At 41.2% G+C, this 18,203-nt stretch overlaps 1 protein-coding gene across 9 annotated transcripts; it reads left to right on the forward strand.

The window, feature by feature from the left end:
* The first annotated feature begins 568 nt into the window (after nt 1–568).
* LOC133378370 (fibrinogen-like protein 1-like protein) lies at nt 569–16,448 on the forward strand. 9 transcript variants are annotated; one of them, XM_061613208.1, is made up of 4 exons: nt 672–981; nt 6,195–6,416; nt 7,925–8,116; nt 14,587–16,448. In XM_061613208.1, exons 3-4 carry the CDS (start codon nt 7,969–7,971, stop codon nt 15,282–15,284), a joined length of 846 nt encoding a protein of 281 aa, XP_061469192.1. In that variant the 5' UTR covers nt 672–981; nt 6,195–6,416; nt 7,925–7,968; the 3' UTR covers nt 15,285–16,448. The 9 variants fall into 9 exon arrangements, with proteins under 9 accessions (XP_061469199.1, XP_061469192.1, XP_061469198.1 ...); XM_061613211.1 differs by lacking the exon at nt 672–981 and adding an exon at nt 2,794–3,188 and having other exon boundaries at nt 7,915–8,116; XM_061613213.1 differs by lacking the exon at nt 672–981 and adding an exon at nt 2,794–3,188 and having other exon boundaries at nt 6,396–6,416.
* Nucleotides 16,449–18,203: the final 1,755 nt, after the last annotated feature.

Here is an 18,203-nt window from a genome sequence, read left to right on the forward strand (position 1 = left end):
TCCACCTGTGGCTTGAAGTGGCACAGCTGTCTCTTACTACCTCTGAATTCTACCACATTTCATGGATTATGTAGAGCAAGCCTCAGTTTTCTTAAAAGAAGTGGAAACATGGGGAGAAAAACAGAAGACAAACAACAAAGAAAAGGAGAAAAGGTGTATATGATGAAAAGTCAAAAGTAGGTCCTTTGTTGGCTGGTATGAACAAGGGACATTAGACACTAGAGGATACTTTGTGCTCTTGATGATTAACAAGATTAATGGGGGATAAACCCCTGTCTGTGGCCAGTTCTCCCATAAGGCAATGTGAGGCAAGTACCTCAGGCAGGAGATGCTGTGGGGCAGCAGCAATAGCCCCCACCAGCTGTTCTTCTTCAACTCCCTGGCCCACTCCCTTCTGTTGGAGGACATAGCTGTAGATGTAAGATAGCCTGTCCTGGGCCGCCTAAACAAGTCTGCTGCCTCAGGCATGGTGGAGAATGCTATCCCATTATCTGTGTAGAAGGGAGGTTCGGCTGCAAGACTGGCTGACCTTTGTACGTGGAATGGGGAGGAGGCACCATGGCCACCAATGAGAAGAAGAGGATTTCAGGTGATATTCGAGCTGTTTATTTATTTATTGATTTATTATTCGATTTCTATCCCACCCTTCCTCCCAGTAGGAGCCTAGGGCAGCAGTTTTAGACTGTCTGGGATCCCCATACTATGTGAGGCCAGCCAGCCACGACTGTGTAGAAGTACTGACTGGATGAACAAATACCGCCACATGGGGCCTCCACATGAATGCACCAGCTGCAATTTGAGGGATTTTACTGAGCTTCTAATCAGACAGCAGAAGGATAGGCATGATATGAAGTCCCTGAAGAGTTTATGGTAGAGTGAAATGATTGCTTCTCTGGGAATTCAGGAAAGAACCACAGCTGCTCTACTGTTTGATTCTTAAACCTCTTACTTCTGCTTTTCTGACTAGAAAGAAGGGAAAAGGTGAGGCACGGTGGAAAGAACTGTGAAGTTAAAAGAAGGATTTGTGTAAATATAAAGATAAATTAAGAAAGAGGGAGGCACAAGGAAAGATGCCTTGAAAATAATTTATGTTGTCTTCTTTAGGATTTGCTGCTGGCTAGTTATAGAATGTATTTGACGTAAGATTGTGTAAAATTGTTCTAAGTGTTTGTGCAACTAAAATGTAGATCTGATGGGCAGTAGCGCAGTGGCCAATTCAGAAGTGCAGGGTCCCTTCATGAGAGTCACAGCTGTGCTTCCTCATAGCCACTTCCCCTTCTAAGATTGTGCAACCTTCTAAGATTATAGAATAATCTGGCCAGGCTTGAATACTGCTTTCTGTTTCATTATCATTGTTACTATTTGACTGCCCTTTCTCACTATCAGAGATATTGCTTGAATTGGTGAATTCAGTGTATACACATTTATCTCCTGCTGCTACCAAACTGCTTGATGATGTAGATGGGATGCTATCATCAGGATTCACTGCCTCTTCTTCTGCAGTTACAGAATTCTCACTCTCCACAACTTGGTTTTTTGAAGTAGGAACTAATAGGAACTTGTTTCACTCTGATTGGCTCCAATCAGCAGGAAACTACAAGGAAGCAAGTTAGAAAGCTCTTCTCCATGGCTAACACATCCCCCTTTCATGCTGATTGGCTCATAGAATACTGAAGACATAGGGATCCTGTTGGGACCTGGGTCCCCAAAAAGTAAGGAATCTAAGACCCCCAAGACCATGGACAACTACACCCCTGACAATGGGGCCAAACTAGATCTGATGGAGCAGACAAGTGTATTTATTTACATGGCTGTTCTATTCACATATAAAGCCATGGGTGCAAGGTCTATTTTTTTTACATTAAAAAGAATATGAGGGTAAGGCAAGCAGAAATCTCCCTTGCCTCTTCATTTTCTCCCGGTCCAGCTCTTATACCAGAAATGAACTAGGAAGAAGAGTGCTCGAAGCAATGAAGCGCAGTAAGATTATATAAGGCAGAGGAGAAAGAAAGGGATTTGCTTCTCTTAAGAAAAATATAGGAAGGTGCCTTATATTGAGTAACACCATTGGTCCAACTGATGCAGTACTGTCTACACCACATGTGGGCAATGTGTGGCCCATGGCCACTCACTGTGTGGCCCGCCAAGCCCTAAGTATCCCTGCTCACTTTAATTTATAACTAGGGGCTGTACCCCTGCTTGCTCCACTTGCCAACCCCCCATATTCCCCACATTAACCCCCTAGAGCTTCCCCTTCCCACTCCATGCAACCACTAAGCTGCATTTTCACCTTTCCAAGCCCATTTCTGAAGCCAGTTCTCTCTTCTATTCTGCAGCTCTGCTTTGCACTCCTGTTTTCACCTTCACCTCCACGTCCATGCCTCTTCCTCCCCCTCTTCTCTGCAATTCCCCCTTGCACACAGACCACCCCCATGGTAAACTCCACCTCCCACATCCCAGTTTGCAACTACTAAACACACTTTTCACTTTTGCCCAGCTATGAAGCCACTATCTCCTTTGACTCTACAGCCCCTTTCGTATCTCCCCTTTCATCTTCACTGCCATTCCCATTCCTCCTACTCCCTTCTTTTTTTGCAGCCTGCTTGCACTCCCATTTTTACCTTCACCCCCTTTCCCTTCCTCCTCCTTCCTTTTGTCAACTCCCCCTTGCCCCTTCCTCCCATCTTGTTTTCTGCAGCCCTCTTTTGCACACCATTATCACCTTCACCCCTTTTTCCTACCTCTTCCTTCCTCCTTTTTCAACTCCCCCTTGCACACTGACCACCCCCATTTCCATGCCTCCTCCTCTGTCCAAGTTTGCAGCCCCCTTTGCACATCCACTCCATTTTCACCTTCATCCCCTTTCCCTACCCCTCTTCCCTCTTTTTCTCAACTCCCCCTTGCACACAGACCACTCCATTTCCATTCTTCCTCTCCCTCCTGTTCTTCAGCCCCATTTGCACACACACCCTGTGATGATATGTTACTGTATCTTTAAGACAAGTAGAAACTAAGAGCAAGCCTGTCATTTAACTTGTTCAGTTAGAGAAGGTTTAAGTTCAGTTGATGAATGTTGCATATATGTGTGTGTTTTGCTGGTTAACACCAGTTCTAAATTACTACATTGAATCTGGAGCTTCATGTTGAAGACAACACATGGTAACTAGAGTGAAATATATTGTGTGAAGGTATGGAATATTTGAGGGCTCCGCATCTTTTATCTCTTTCATCTGAGGCAGCTGAGGAATGGAAGAGGGAGAAGTTTGAGTACAGTGAGAAAGGATGGACACTGAAAGGGAAAAAGTGGTGGTTTTAAACAATGGCAGAGGTTTGAATAAAGCAGGGATTGAGCGACACTGAGAAGAAAATGGTGGTTTCAAACAATGGCAGAGGCTTAAGTAAAGTGATCAGGGAGAGACAGAGGAAAAAAAGTCACAGTTTAAAACAGGGTTTGACTACAGTGAGAAAGGAGTTGGGAAAGGCTCTGTTATGTTAGATTCTGTGTAGTACCCATCTCTGCCATTTCTCCTTATTATTTTTTAAAGTCCCGAAATGTTTCTCCCTTCCCTATTCAGACCTCTCTTGTTTTTTTAAATCAGCATTTTTCTCCTGTCATTGTCCCTTCCTTCTCACTCCCATGCCATGGCCAGTGCTGTTGTGCAACCTGCCTTCTCTTTTGCTCCCCTCCCCGCCCTCATTTTATGCAAATCTAGGATTGTGATGTGTCACCACAAATCCTCCAATGGGGCTGCATGATGACACTCTTACATTTTTATTATATGAAAGATTGATTATATTTAAAATATTTTTAGCCTGCCTTTCATTGCAAGCAGTCCCAGGGCAAGATACAAAAATTCAGGTTTAAAGTAATATAAATCAGCACAACAATATAAAACCGAGACCAGATAAATACAAAATTAAAGGCAACCTGTTAAAACTGCAGAACCATTACATCTTATTAGCTTGTATCAAAAGCTAGTATCCTACAAATACCTGTGTGAATAAACATGCATTCTGTTGGCATTGGAATGCAAACAGAGAAGGTGCCAACCATACCTCAGAAGGAAGGGCATCCCATAAGTGGGGTGCCACCACAGAGAAGGCCCTTTCTGATATCATTGCAAAATAGGGTGTTCCTGGTAGCATGAAGCATAGTAGGACCTCCTGAGCAGATCTTAATATATAGGCAGGTTGACACAAGGGGAGATGCTTCTTCAAATATCTAGGTCCCAAGCTGCAGAGAACTTTATAAGTAATCGCTAACACCATCAGCTGGGCAGTGAGGAAAAGTTACAGTAGCTGTTCTTAGATAGCAAGGGGGCACAGATCCAGGAGCTCATTGCACCGAGAGCACACCCACGACTTCTGTCCAACAGGCAGATAGTCGTACATGCTGCAGGCAGTGCAAAACACTGGAAAGCCCCCACGCCCCTGCTGGCTTATTACCTGCATAGTTTTATTTAAGGTTTATGACGTCAATTGGTTGGGGACTGCGGTTTAGTTGAGGTCAGGGAACAGACGGGCAGAGTGGGGTGCCCTGACCTCCTCGCCCTGCTGCCGAACTCGCTCTGCTGCTTAAAATTAAAGAGGAGACAGCTTAACCACAAGTCCCAGTTTGGACAATATGCTAAGCCAATCCTTGACTTCGTTCAAAGGACCAGGGAGGAGCAAAGCTGCTACAAGCTCCTCTCTGGGAGCCTGCACATTTGTGCAGCCACACTAAGCCATAGTTTGGTTTACCATGTCATGTGAACCAGGTTAATATGGACTCCTAGGAAAGCATGAGGATCACAACCTCCATATCTTAACTTCAGCAGAAATCTTAACATAACCTTTTTAAAGGATCCAATGCTGAACCTGCTAGCACTGGGCAAGCAGTGATCTGAACAAGGTATGGCCAACAATTACCCTGGAAATGCATAAGAAAAGTCTCACTGAATTAGGCATATCTGGTCTAGCACCCTGTTTCCCAGATGTCTCTGGGAAGCCCCCAAAGCAGGATATTATTTTATTTATTTCATTTGTAATTACTTCCCATGAAGCATCCCAAAGTAATTTCACAATAAAATCATTGACCAAAAAAAATTACAATTTATAGGCCAATAGAAATAGAGGCTGGAATACAAATCTCCACTGAAAAGACTTGGAAGAGGAAGGCATTAGCTCCTTCCTAGTGATTTCCCATTGAACCAGGGTACTAATCATTCACAAACACATTTGTGTACAAAGCACCCTTAGGCACTTGACAAATCAAGACCACTTCACTTCTGTGAGGTAAGTTATGTCAATATCTCTGAATGGAGGACAAAGAAACAAATGGGGGAGGGGAGAATATGTAGATTTTTCACAATAGTCAGCAATGCACATGAAAGTAACTGTAGAAGTGCATGCCCATTTCCCCTCTACTAAATATATATTTTCAGGCACAATGTACAGTAATATTCAACTCATATTTTCTTTTGATAGTATTCATTGTATGTGATATTTATGTATCTTTAATATTTGTCCTACATCAATGAAATTAAGAAATGTAAGTATTCCCACTCTCGCCATCCCCAGTACAGTTCAAAGTGATTACCTCTGAAGCTGTACATCAGGTATAGCCAGCCATTTTTGGTCTCAGGGCCACAATTATACTTGGTCATCACTCAGTAGTGAATGTGGCCAAAAGTGGGTGTGTTGACTTTACACTCTCACACACACGCCCTCACTTGGATACCTAGACACATGGCAGATACCCACACATGTACACAGCCTCCCTCTTCAGCTGATCCATGCAAATCAGCTGAGTAGGGAGGCTATCACACCCTCTCCACTCATGAAAGGATTGGTTTAATTACTGGGGAGTAATGATTTGCACGCACCAGGATGCTGAACTCTGCTTACCCCAGCACTTTTTTCTTTTTGCCACCACCATCAGAATCAATGGGTTCTTTGGGAACCCGGAAACATTTGTGTGGGGGAAGCTGGATCAAGCCCCTGAACTTGATGTTATGCACCACTGCTCTTCTTCCCAAACTGATCCTCTTGGACATTTTGGACAGTGATTCAAAAAGGGTTTGTCCTGTCTTGTGCCCCCCCCCCGAGTAGATTGCACACTGCTGGTCCCCTCTCCGTTAGATACACTAAGCAGAAAAATCTCTGCAGTGATTTATTTTAGCTTCTTACAATGAATGGAACTTTGACCTTTTAAGATGCCTATTTGTGGATACGTGTCAGAGTAAAGTCCACCAACCAAAAGACTGATACACTGAAAATGTAAAGTCTTGTGAAGATTGCTGGCTGTTATACATTTGAGATAGAGATCTTGAGCTGAGTTGGACTTCAGCAGTAGGCAAAGTGCATATCCAAAGAACTGTCTCACAGATTAAATGTCCACCTTCTCATCTTGCCAGCAGTCAGTTTGAACAAGAAAGGTAAGCTCTCTCCTCATTCCATTGTCTTTATTTTTTTTCCAGTTCCCTAATTCAACGAGGTTCCTTCTAGATCTAATGAAGAATGTTAATGTCAGATACAATAAAGAAATGAGTATATAGCTTAGGTGTGAAGTTTAAATATTGTAGGAAGGAAAAATATTTGACTTCATCTTTTAGTCCTTTTTACTATTCTGTTTTGGTTGTAATGGTTTTATGTGTCTTATTTCTTTTTATAATTGTAATTGTTTTACTTGTTTTTATAACTGTATATTATATTGTTGTAACCTACCCTGGGACCTTATAGTGAAGGGCAGGTAAGAAATCTGATTAAATAAATATATATATATATATATCCAAGAGCCAGTTGCAGACGTTTGTTGTATTCTAGGGCTACAATCTTAAATATACTGAACTGAGAGTAAGCTTTACTGCACTCAATGAAACTTACTTTTGAGTCAACATGTATAGGATTGCACTATACATTTTCCAAAATAAAGGAGAATTTGAATCTTGTGTCAGATTCATACAGGGCAAACTTAGGTTCATTTTTATAGGATTGCAGTCTTAGTAATGGAAAATCATGAGCTCATTTTTGGGATCACTACTTGTGCTTTATGAGAAAATTAAACTTAATAGTTTGAGGATGTGTGTGTAGATTTTGCTTTAGGAAATATACCAAAAGAACAATTCCTGCATATGAGAGACACAAATCCCTTCCAAATACAATAAGTATGACAGGAGATTGTTACAATTTTGGATTAAGTTAATAGTTTGAAAGGGCTTGGAAGCAAGATAGAGTTTGCTTAGAGGATTGTTCCAGTGTATGATATTCAGTTAATGCAGTGGTTTATGATGTGGATGCTAATTATTTGCAGTTTTAAGAGAGACACTTTTTAAAGTTTATGGAATCTAAAGGGTTTCCTAAAGTGAAAATGAAGGCTTGCATTTAATGAGCAACAGAATGAGCATGAATCATGATGGGTACTTGTCCACACGTAAAGTACTGAAGTTTTGATGCTTGAAAGCATTCTCAGTTATTTGGACATTGCATTGTGGGATAACTGCCATCTCCACAGACAGCTTACACAGAGCTGAGGTTTCTGGATGCTTACATTCTTTATTTCTGTGCAACGGTTTCATTTCAGATATGGTCCAGGGAATACAGCATATCAGTTCTGATAAAGGAGAGTTGTGCATTTTAAAATGTAAACCTTGGCATGACATTATTTTCTATCAGCTCTTATCATGCACTCAATTATGTTCTATCACACTGACTGATATCAAAACAAGATGAAATGTCTTCTGTGTGACAGGAAAGTTCTACATGTCAAAGTGGTCTGTCACAAATGCATTGTGACATATTTTTTAACAAATCTGAGCTGCAAAAGAAAAAAGAAAAGCCATTTTTGGCAGATCTTGAGTAGTCGAACCAGGGGTTTCAATTTGTCTTCAAGAATTTCTCTCTGCATGCAATCAGTCTTTTAATGATAAATGCCAGTCTCTGTTAGGTTTCCAGCATCCACCTGAGTGAAAGGCTTCTTCAAGGAAGAGAATGATTTTGGAAAATTCATTGGGATGCCTTCTGCTGCTACTCTTTCAATGCGGACTATGGACAACTGCAGAAAAGGCCTTGGAACTTGCTAATTCTCACCTGGTTCCACCAAGAGGCTCTATGAGACTGATCAACATTAATGCAGACGGTACTAAAACTGTGGTATATGGTGCATGTGTGTGATTTAGACAAGGTCTATCAAAATCATGGAGGGAATGATGAATGCTCCCTATGAAGAAATGCAAAAGTGTGTGGGGATTTTTAGTTTAGAAGAAACCATCACAATGCAGGGCATACAGGGACAACATTACACATAGTACAAAGAAAACTGACAAGAGGTTTTTTCCCTTTCCGGTAATACTATAACACAAGTTCTTCCAGTGAAATACATTGGCGATAAATTCAGGGTAGTCCTTCTTCACATATATTAATTTACAGAAATCACTTCCACAAGAGGACACTGGCTCTTATTTAGCCAAATTGAGCCTTCATATACAAAGGCAAGAGGGCAGTAGGTACAGACACCACCTGAGGTTTCATAAACAGTGGTGTGCCCAGGAGGGCCTCCAAACTATAAACCTGATCCTATAGGGGATGTGCAACCCATTTCAGGACCAGTTGTATTACTACATACAGATCTACCAGCTTCCTGACCCACAGCACCTCCATCTCACCTAGATTAAACCTCAGTTTGTTTATTCTGAGTTCTAAGAGCTGAGACATCTGTCCAGGGGTTCCAAGCCTACCTAGGATTTGCAGACAGAAACAAGAGTTAGAAGTGGGCATCAGTCATATGTTGGTGACACTGAAGCCAGAAGTGTAGTGGCAAATTCAGAAATGCAGGGTCCCTTCTTGATAATCATACCACACCCCTCACAGCCATGCCCCCTTTCCACTTTCTCTTGTCTCCCTAGCTCTCCCTGTCATCTCATGAGTCCACCCTCCACTACAACAGACATCCCTAGGAGCCAATCAGCATGAAAGGGGAAGGTGTGTATTAGCTCCTGAGAAAAGACTTCTAAATGGCTGATACACCTCATTTCACTCTGATTGGCTTCCATCAGCACAAAAGGACAAGGTCCAGTAGTGTAGTAGCAAATTCAAAAGTGCAGGGTCCCTTCATGATAGTCAGAGCTTTTTTTCTTTCTTTTTTTGCTGCTGGATTCAGAAGGAGATCCTTCTTAATGCCTCCACCCACAACAACAGACATCCCTTGGAGCCATCCTCATGAAAGGGGAGAGTGTTAGCTAGTCTTTGTCATGGGCCTGGCAGAACTGGGGGGGGGGAGCGGCAAGACAGCAGAGGAGGAGGAGGACTTTGAATAGACTGACGCTTCCCATGTTGAGCCGCTGGGAGCACAGAACTCTGAGAACTCTCTCGCTCTGGACAGTGACAGTTCTGCCCCTGAATCTCCAGTTACCCATGAAGAAGCTCAGCCCTGTCAGGCAGTTGCCACCCCACCTGATGCGCCTCCTCTACCCATACCCGCTCTGTCACCAGCCCAGCGCATTGCCCCTCCCTCTGACAAGAAGGGTCCTGCTGAGAAAGAACAGCCACCTTCACCTCACTCACGGATGCACCAGCACTGGCAAGAACAGTAAGCTCCAATGGCTCCACTGAGGCAGAGTTCTCAGGTACGCATGCACTCCCAACAGCGACACTCAGTTCACGCAAGTAGGGTGCCTGCCCAACCTTATAGAATCATAGAATAGTAGGGTTGGAAGGGCCCTAGAAGACCATCGAGTCCAACCCCCTGCTCAATGCAGGAATCCAAATCAAAGCACTCCCGACAAATGGCTGTCCAGCTGCCTCTTGAATGCCTCCAGTGTCGGAGACCCACTACCTCTCTAGGTAATTGGTTCCATTGTCATATGGCTCTAACAATTACGAAGTTTTTCCTGATGTCCAGTCAAAATCTGGCTTCCTGCCACTTGAGCCCATTATTCCGTGTCCTGCACTCTGGGACGATTGAGAAGAGATCCTGGCCCTCCTCTATGTGACAACCTTTCATGTACTTGAAGAATGCTATCATATCTCCCCTCAGTCTTCTCTTCTCTAAGCTAAACATGCCCAGTTCTTTCAGTCTCTCCTCATAGGGCTTTGTTTCCAGTCCCCTGATCATCTTTGTTGCCCTCCTCTGAACCCGTTCCAGTTTGTCTGAATCATTCTTGAAGTGCGGAGACCAGAACTGGACGCAGTATTCAAGATGAGGCCTAACCAGTACTTCACGCGATTTGGAAACAATACTTCTGTTAATGCAGCCTAATATAGCATTTGCCTTTTTTGCAGCCACATCACACTGTTGGCTCATATTCAGCTTGTGATCAACAACAATTCCAAGATCCTTCTCACATGTCATACTGCTGAGCCAAGTATCCCCCATCTTATAACTGTGCATTTGGTTTCTTTTTTCTAAGTGTAGGACTTTGCATTTATCCCTATTGAATTTCATTCTGTTGTTTTCAGCCCAATGCTCCAGCCTTTCAAGGTCCCTTTGAATTTTGTTTCTGTCTTCCACGGTATTAGCTATGCCCCCCAAATTTATAGCATCTGCAAATTTGATAAGCATGCGAGTCTAGTTACTGCGACAATATCTTAGTGCAGTGTAGTCATGTCTAATCTAGCCTAGTAATGATGCTGAATCCTGTGTAACCTGTAAGTTGATTCATGAAGTGCTCTGAACCAAAATCTTTTAATAAGCCTATTAAAGAAAACCACAGCTCCTCCGTGACTGACTTCAGGGTGCTCAGGCAGGGCAGTCTTCTCAGCGGTCGATGCACCTCCTTTCACTCTGATTGGCTCCAATCAGCAGGAAAGGACAAGGAAGCAAGTTAGAAGACTCTTCTCCATGGCTAATACACTCCTCTTTCATGATGATAGGCTCATAGGAACCTGGAGACATAGGGACCTGCTGGGACCCTGCTCCCAAAAAAGAAAGGGCTCTAAGAGACCCCTGACAACTACACCCCTGATAAGGACTCTTCTTCGTGGCTAACAGGCTCCTTTTCCATGCTGATTGGCTCATACAAAGGAACCTGGCTGGGACCTGCTCCCAAAAAGGTAACAGGTCTATGACCCCCTGCTACCCTGGATGACTACACCCCTGTTGAAGTCCAAACCTCCAGATGATTTCCCTCCAACAGTTTAATGTAAGTATTATACAACATGGAGAACAGAATAGAACCTTGAGGCACCCCACAGGCTGGAGGGCATGGGGTAGAACTGAAACCCCCCAACACTACCTTCTGGGACTGATCCTCCAGGAAGGATGGGAGCCAACGTAATACTGTGCCTCCCATGCCCAACCTAGCAAGATGGCTCAGTCAGACACCACAGCCAGTGGTATTAAACACCACTGAAAGTTCCAAGATAATCAATAGAGTTGAATGCCCCCTGTCCAATTCCCAGTATAAGTTATCCACCAGGGTGACCCAGACTGTTTCTGTCCCAAAACTAAGCTGAAAGCCAGCTTGGAATTGATACAAATAATCAGTTTCCTTCAACACTACATCGAGTTCATTTGCTACCACCCTTTCTATCACCTTGCCCAAAAAAGGCAGGGTAAAAATAAAAGTGGATAAAAGTTGCCAGAGAGGGTTGGGTCCAAAGCTGCTGCTTCTTCCTCACCACTGCCTCTTTCAACACAGTGGAGATCACACCCTCTTTCAGGGAGGCATTAATCTCTCTCTATATTTTATTTATTTATTTATTTAATTACATTTTTAGACCGCTCTATAGCAGAAAGCTCCCAGGGCGGTGCACAACATATATTTTTATTATACTCATCACCATAGTAGCAAGGGGCCTCCTGAACAGTGTTTTGTAATCTAGACGTTGAATTTATTTATTTATTATAAAAATATCTGTATACCACTATTTCATTTGAAAACATCAAGATGGTTTACAAGTGAAATAAACTGTACAGTAAAAACCATTAAAATATGGTAAAAACAGAGGTCAACTATTGCAAAAAGGTATAGAACTATTGTTAGATAATAAAATGCTTATTTTCATTTTCAATTTATTATCAGAATCTCTATGCATTTTGTATAAGTAACTTTTCTTCTCACAGTCACATTCCCTTGGTGTTTAGTTATCTGGAATTTAAGTCTACAAGGACAGTGGATGGTGGCCCTTTAGTGCAAGTGGGGCACTGCCTCACCAAGCTCAGTCTACCCTCAGCCACCTTCTGCCTGCCCACCCCCTTACTTACAACTAGTCTAGGGAGTGGCACTGGCTGTCACCTTCCTCCTCCTCCTTAGTCTCAGTGTTGCCTTTGTAGAACTCGGCAGGGAGGAGGATGCGGACAAAACCAGAAATAGTTGGCTTTGGCTCTACATACTATTGTCCTCCTTGCTTTCTGCCCTATGGGTTCCAGTGGACACCAGCCTCCACTTATTCGCCATAGTGATGCCACTACATATATTGATCATAAGGAAATGGCTGTTATTTCTGAGAGGAAAGGAGCCTCCACAGCTGCATAGACAGTTCAGGGTACTCATCACTGAAGGATAAGTCCAATGCTAAGCCATTACAAATTGTTTCATTCCTTAAGTGAATACCGGAGTTCTTAGGTTCTGTTTTGGGAGGCAAATAACTCTTGTCAGAGAGAACATTCCTACTAGAATTATTGGTTTTTTTGTTAAGAGACATAGATGAAGGGAAGCTTTGTAATATATTCTCAGAATCTCTAACTTTAGGATGAATCATCTCCTCCCCCTCTGCTTACAAAGATGGAAAAATTAGCTCTAACCAACCATAACAATTCCACTCTCAAAGCTGCAACAATCAGCCAGCAGGGGAACATGGTACATCGTTTCCTATTTGTATCTTTATAGCTAAACAAAGGGCACATGACAAACAGAGAACTTTGATAAATATAGCAATCCTCTCTCTCTCTCTCTCTCTCTCTCTCTCTGTCTCCCTGTAATTTTAGACTGGACCACAGTACTACTGTGAGTCTCCATATTATAACATCTCACACTTAACAACTGATCTTGCAGGAGCTGTCAATATTTTGTTGACTTTGCAAAATATAAAGTTGAATATATAAGTGTTATTTTGATCAACATAATGGTGAAGGAAGTACTCGTCTCTTCAAAGTCACTTTATGTCCTACCTCATTAATGCTACCATTAATTCAGTATGCATCTGCATATAGCCACACAATGCTTTCCCCCCCAATGTTTGAAAAACATTGACATCAACAGTTTGCTTTTTTGTTCTGGGTTCCTTCCCATATCTTTTAATAAATAATATTAATAAGTAATAGATTACTTATGGTCAATGTATTGCTCATTGATACTAATAATGATCTCTTGATAGGAATACCTGATTATTGACCTATATGATACTGCAGGATGAAATACTTATTACACAGCTATGACAGTGGCTGTATACTATAGCCAGCACAGATTTTTCACGTTCTGCCATGTTAAATTGAAAGTACCCCCCATGCCATTCTGCTGCTTCCCATAAGCTCATTTCAAAACAAAATCTTACAAAATTTATAGTTCTGAACTCAGAAACGCTTGCTTAACAACATCTACATTTTCATGGCAATACACAAAACAGTCAGAGAGAATCAAGAGTTCAAAGTGTAAAACAAGAGGGAAAAAATCCAGATCCCTGTTAGACTTTTTTCTGTCAGTGGTCTCATAATCTGTTGAAATTAATTAAAAATCAGCCATGTTCACAGAGTACCTGTAATCCTGTTACTGACCTTGCCCCATACTCTGACCTTCATCTTTTGCAGTTTAAAACTTTAAAAATACATGGCTGATTTTTAATTAATTTAGAAATTTAACATTGAAGTTTATGATAGCATGGGCATGCTCAGTAAGAATCAATTGTCAGTGTTCTAAAAGCCAGACTCACAGCTGTTTGGCTTGGCTAATCAGGGGGCCACACCCACACCAGCCATTCATTCCATTTTAAACAGCCATGGCTTCCCCAAAGAATCCTGGGAAGTGTAGTTTGTGAAGGGTGCTGAGAGTTGTTAGGAGACTCCTATTCCCCTGATAGAGCTCCTGTGGCCAGAGTGGTTTAACAGTCAGCCTCTCTTCTGGTGAGTGTAGCTCTGTGAGGGGAATAGGGCCACCACTCACCATATGCTCAGAGGTACTGTTACCAAATTCTTCCAAGCTACACACGAAGTATATTAGACTGTGAAAGACCAACCATACTTGTGTTCACATTTTTACAAATTTGTAGGGCACTACAATAACTCAGAGAGGAGGTCATGTCTCTTGCTCTCCTTATGCATTCACTATAGCTGCCCAATTTCCCTGCTTTTTAAAATTTGATAGAAATATCTGTTGGCTATAGGTACATTCTTACTGCAAGGTTTTTTTGCCTATTGGTGAATATTCTTATTCTTTCCTTGTTATTTCCTTTTATGTATTGACCGTGGTTAATAATAAATATTTTTTAGAAGTTCATATTTACTTCAGCAAAACACAAACCTGGAAATATTATGTAAATACATAATATATGCATATGAAATCCTGATAACTTCAACATTTTATATATTTGCGGGTAAGATCCCATTCTTGTGGAAGTTTTTTAACCAAACTTACAATATTATGTTAAGCATTCTTTTTTTCTGTCTGTGCATAGAATATCCAAGAGACTGCAGTGAGATTTATAAGCAGTCTGAAGAAAAATCCAGAGATGGTATTTATATCATTCAGCCAGGAAAGGAGCCCATTGGTGTCTACTGTAATATGCAAGAAGGTGGCTGGACAGTAATTCAACACATTACTGCCAACAGTACTGTGGACTTTGATAGAACCTGGCAGGACTACAAATATGGATTTGGCTCAGTTGATGACAACTACTGGTTAGGCAATGAATACGTGCACCAGTTAACCAGCTCTCCAAGACCATATACACTTAGGATTAAACTTGTAGACCTAAATGCTAATATCAAGTGGGGAGAGTATGAGCCATTCCACATTGAAGATGAACTCTCTCAATACAGGATCAGGCTTGGACTGTATAAAGGTAATGCTGTTGATGCTTTGTGTCAGGATACAGAAGCATACCTCCATGATAACCAGAAGTTCACAACAAAAGACAGAGATAATGATAACTATTTTCAAAACTGTGCCAAACTAGAGTACAATGGTGTTCCTGGTGGAGGCTGGTGGTATGATGCTTGTGCTGGAGCAAATCTAAATCGTAGAAATGTTATCTATTGGCAACAGGACTGCAACAAAGAGCACATGTGCAAATATGCCTGGATGATGGTCAAGCCAACTGACCATAGTCAGGAGTGGCCCAAGGCTTGTCCTACTCAGAAGGATGAATTGTAAACAACATAATGAAATTAAATCCAGATAGAGAATTGCTCTCTAAATTGCAATGTAGAAGCAATTTTTCCCTTTTGTTTGGATGTTTTTGAATATACAAATGAAATGAAGGCTGTATCACAAGATGTGAACAATGAGGGCCTCAATGTTAATTTCCCCCCCATTTCAGTAGCAAATCTTGAGTGATGACCCAACAATGAGACAGGTGTTAATATTCTGGGAGAAGAGAAAACATACATAAATTCACAAATTATCAAATGCTGGGAAGATTATGAAGTGGTTATGAACATAAAAAATAAGTAACAGACAAGAAGTGATAGGACAGAGATATTGAGATAAAAATAAACATAAATGCATAAGAAATAATACATAAAATATTAATTGGGAAGGAATAAAATGTGGATACAGTATTTGCTTAAAATGAAGGGGTATATATTAGAGGTTTAGAAAAATCACATGAAACTTGCAGTTATTTCCTCTACTTTTTGCCATGATTGTCTGTGAAAATGCATAATTTCTCTTTTCTGAGATTTCTTATAGCTTCAACAGCTCATTTCAATAGTGGTGCTTGAGCTGTTGCTGCCTTCTATGAAAGGAAGGAAGGAAGGAAGGAAGGAAGGAAGGAAGGAAGGAAAGAAGGAAGGAGAAATTACAGTAACTGAAAGTCACAAACCTCCATGATCTCTTAGGAACAGATTATTGTAGTATAAGTTTATTCAGGTGCATGAAACGATGAATTAGGCTCTTAATCATAAAGGTTCAAAGCGCAATAAAACAGTTAAGAGGCCACAACATGTTTTTTTTTTTTGTCTACAAAGTTGTCTGGCTGCTATTTTGAGCAAAAATAGTGTTGCTTGTAAGATTGCAACACTTTAAGTTATTAATAATCAAATAATATACTTCATAAAAAATGAAAAATGGTAGCCAATAATACACGATTTTCAAGAACTGTTCCACTTCATGAGTGCTGAAGCAGAATGGATGTGGTAATGTGCATATCTGAGATATTACATCCAACAGAGGGCAGTGATGCATATGAATGTCAACAAGAATATTGTATTGATTAATCTTTTGTGTAGGGACAATTAAAAATGTGTATCATGTGTTGTACCTTCATTTTTAAGTGCAAAATATTTTCATCTAAAAATTAAAAAACATGAATTAAAATGTGTTTTTCTTAGCTCTTATCATTACCTACACCTTCTCTGGCATTTTCTTTCCTTGTTTTAAATGCTTCCCCCCCCCCCCGATATGGCTAACTGTCCAAGGCTCCAGACCCTAGATTATTCCTTTTACAGATTGGATCTTCCTCTCTGACAGTTATATTTCCTTCATAAACTACACTAGTGTATGTAGCTTGCTTCTTTGCTTAACATTGATAGTGTTTAATCAAAGTATGTGTACATATCACTGCAAAATACAGTGACATTTTACATATAAAATTAATGTGACTAATTGCAACCTAGGTCTCAGTTGAACCTGTAAGGACAAGCTGAATTCATTTCAGAGAGTTGAGCTGATGGGATGTTTGAAGGTGTGGGCCCAGTGATTAACCTCTGGGCAATTAATTAATGGAATGCCTTTTATAGTGATTTACTTCTTTTTTCAAAAATGTCCAGCTACTGTGAATCTTGTTCATTTTAAAGCTGATTGTTTAACTGGGATTTTCTTAAATGATTTTTTAAAGTAAATAAAACTACAACAACATCTGGAAGAGTTAGAATAACAATTATAACTTCTGGGGGTGGCGGGGGAGGAGATGTAGTCTTTCATGTCCAACAGCTGTTGTTTATTAAGGAACGAAAGAGAAGTGTAAAAGATTCATGTTTGGACTCTGGAATAGCCCTCCCATTTCATCTACTCCAATTATATTGAGGCATCAGAAGTCTATATTTGAATATCAAACAGATACTGATAATTTAAAATCACATATATGGACTCATACCTGATTTGCATTGGGACAGGAGGGTTTGAAGCTGGGTCCCTGTTAAGCGGACATGCAATCATAGGTATGTACTGCATACTCACACAGGACATAATCCAGTCAAAATTACTTATTTGGATACAAAGATACTCAGGAGTGGCCTAGATTTTACCCAAGTTTCCCTCCCCTCTCCCTCCCCTGGCATACACCACATCCAATACCATATTTTAAAGTCCTCAGGAATTTCTTTTCGGAGGATGCCAGGGACTGCAACAGGAAAGAGGAGAAAGGAAAGGCATACTCCATGAGGAGAAATTAATTAGTTATGATCAAAGGTACCAATTTTAAGGAAGAGAGTAAAGCATGCTAAAGAGTGAGAAAGTGCTGGTGTTCAATTGTTTGGTTGGAACCCCAAACCAGGACATGGCCTGATCTAAGGTGAATTTCTACAGAAGGACTACCACCATACAAACAGATGGTAAAAAAATAAGAAATGAGTCTCCAACTGCATGTTTGGGTAAAAGATTTGAACATTTTCATTCACTATATGACTACCACAAGGGGCACAGACAAATCTCCCAGGACAGGGAGTTCCACAGCCTGAGTGCTTCCTAAAAAAATTAACTTCCAGTTGCACCTGTGATGATGATGGGAGTCCAACCAGGACCTCTCCTGATTATCTGAATGGATGGGCAGTCTTTTGTGTCTATTGCTAAAGGCTACTGTATTGTCCATCTGTGAAATGCTTGAACACCAGTTTGATCAGGGCTCCTGTTAACAGAGGAAGATGTTGGAACTGACAACTGATTTGTGTTAAGAATCTGTCCTTCCTGCTGTTGTAGCTGCCTCAGTAGCCTTTTGATCTGCCATCTTTTATTTCATTATTTGCTCTCTGCCCCTTGGACCTAAGCAACTTGTTTCTTCCAAAGACGCATGTCACCTCACTTCTGCTTGTGTAGGTCTGAAAGATTACCAGAAGGATCAAGGATCTTCAGCCT

The sequence above is a fragment of the Rhineura floridana genome, chromosome 2 (assembly GCF_030035675.1).
Source record: "Rhineura floridana isolate rRhiFlo1 chromosome 2, rRhiFlo1.hap2, whole genome shotgun sequence".
In the NCBI taxonomy this organism is placed as follows: Eukaryota; Metazoa; Chordata; class Lepidosauria; order Squamata; family Rhineuridae; genus Rhineura; species Rhineura floridana.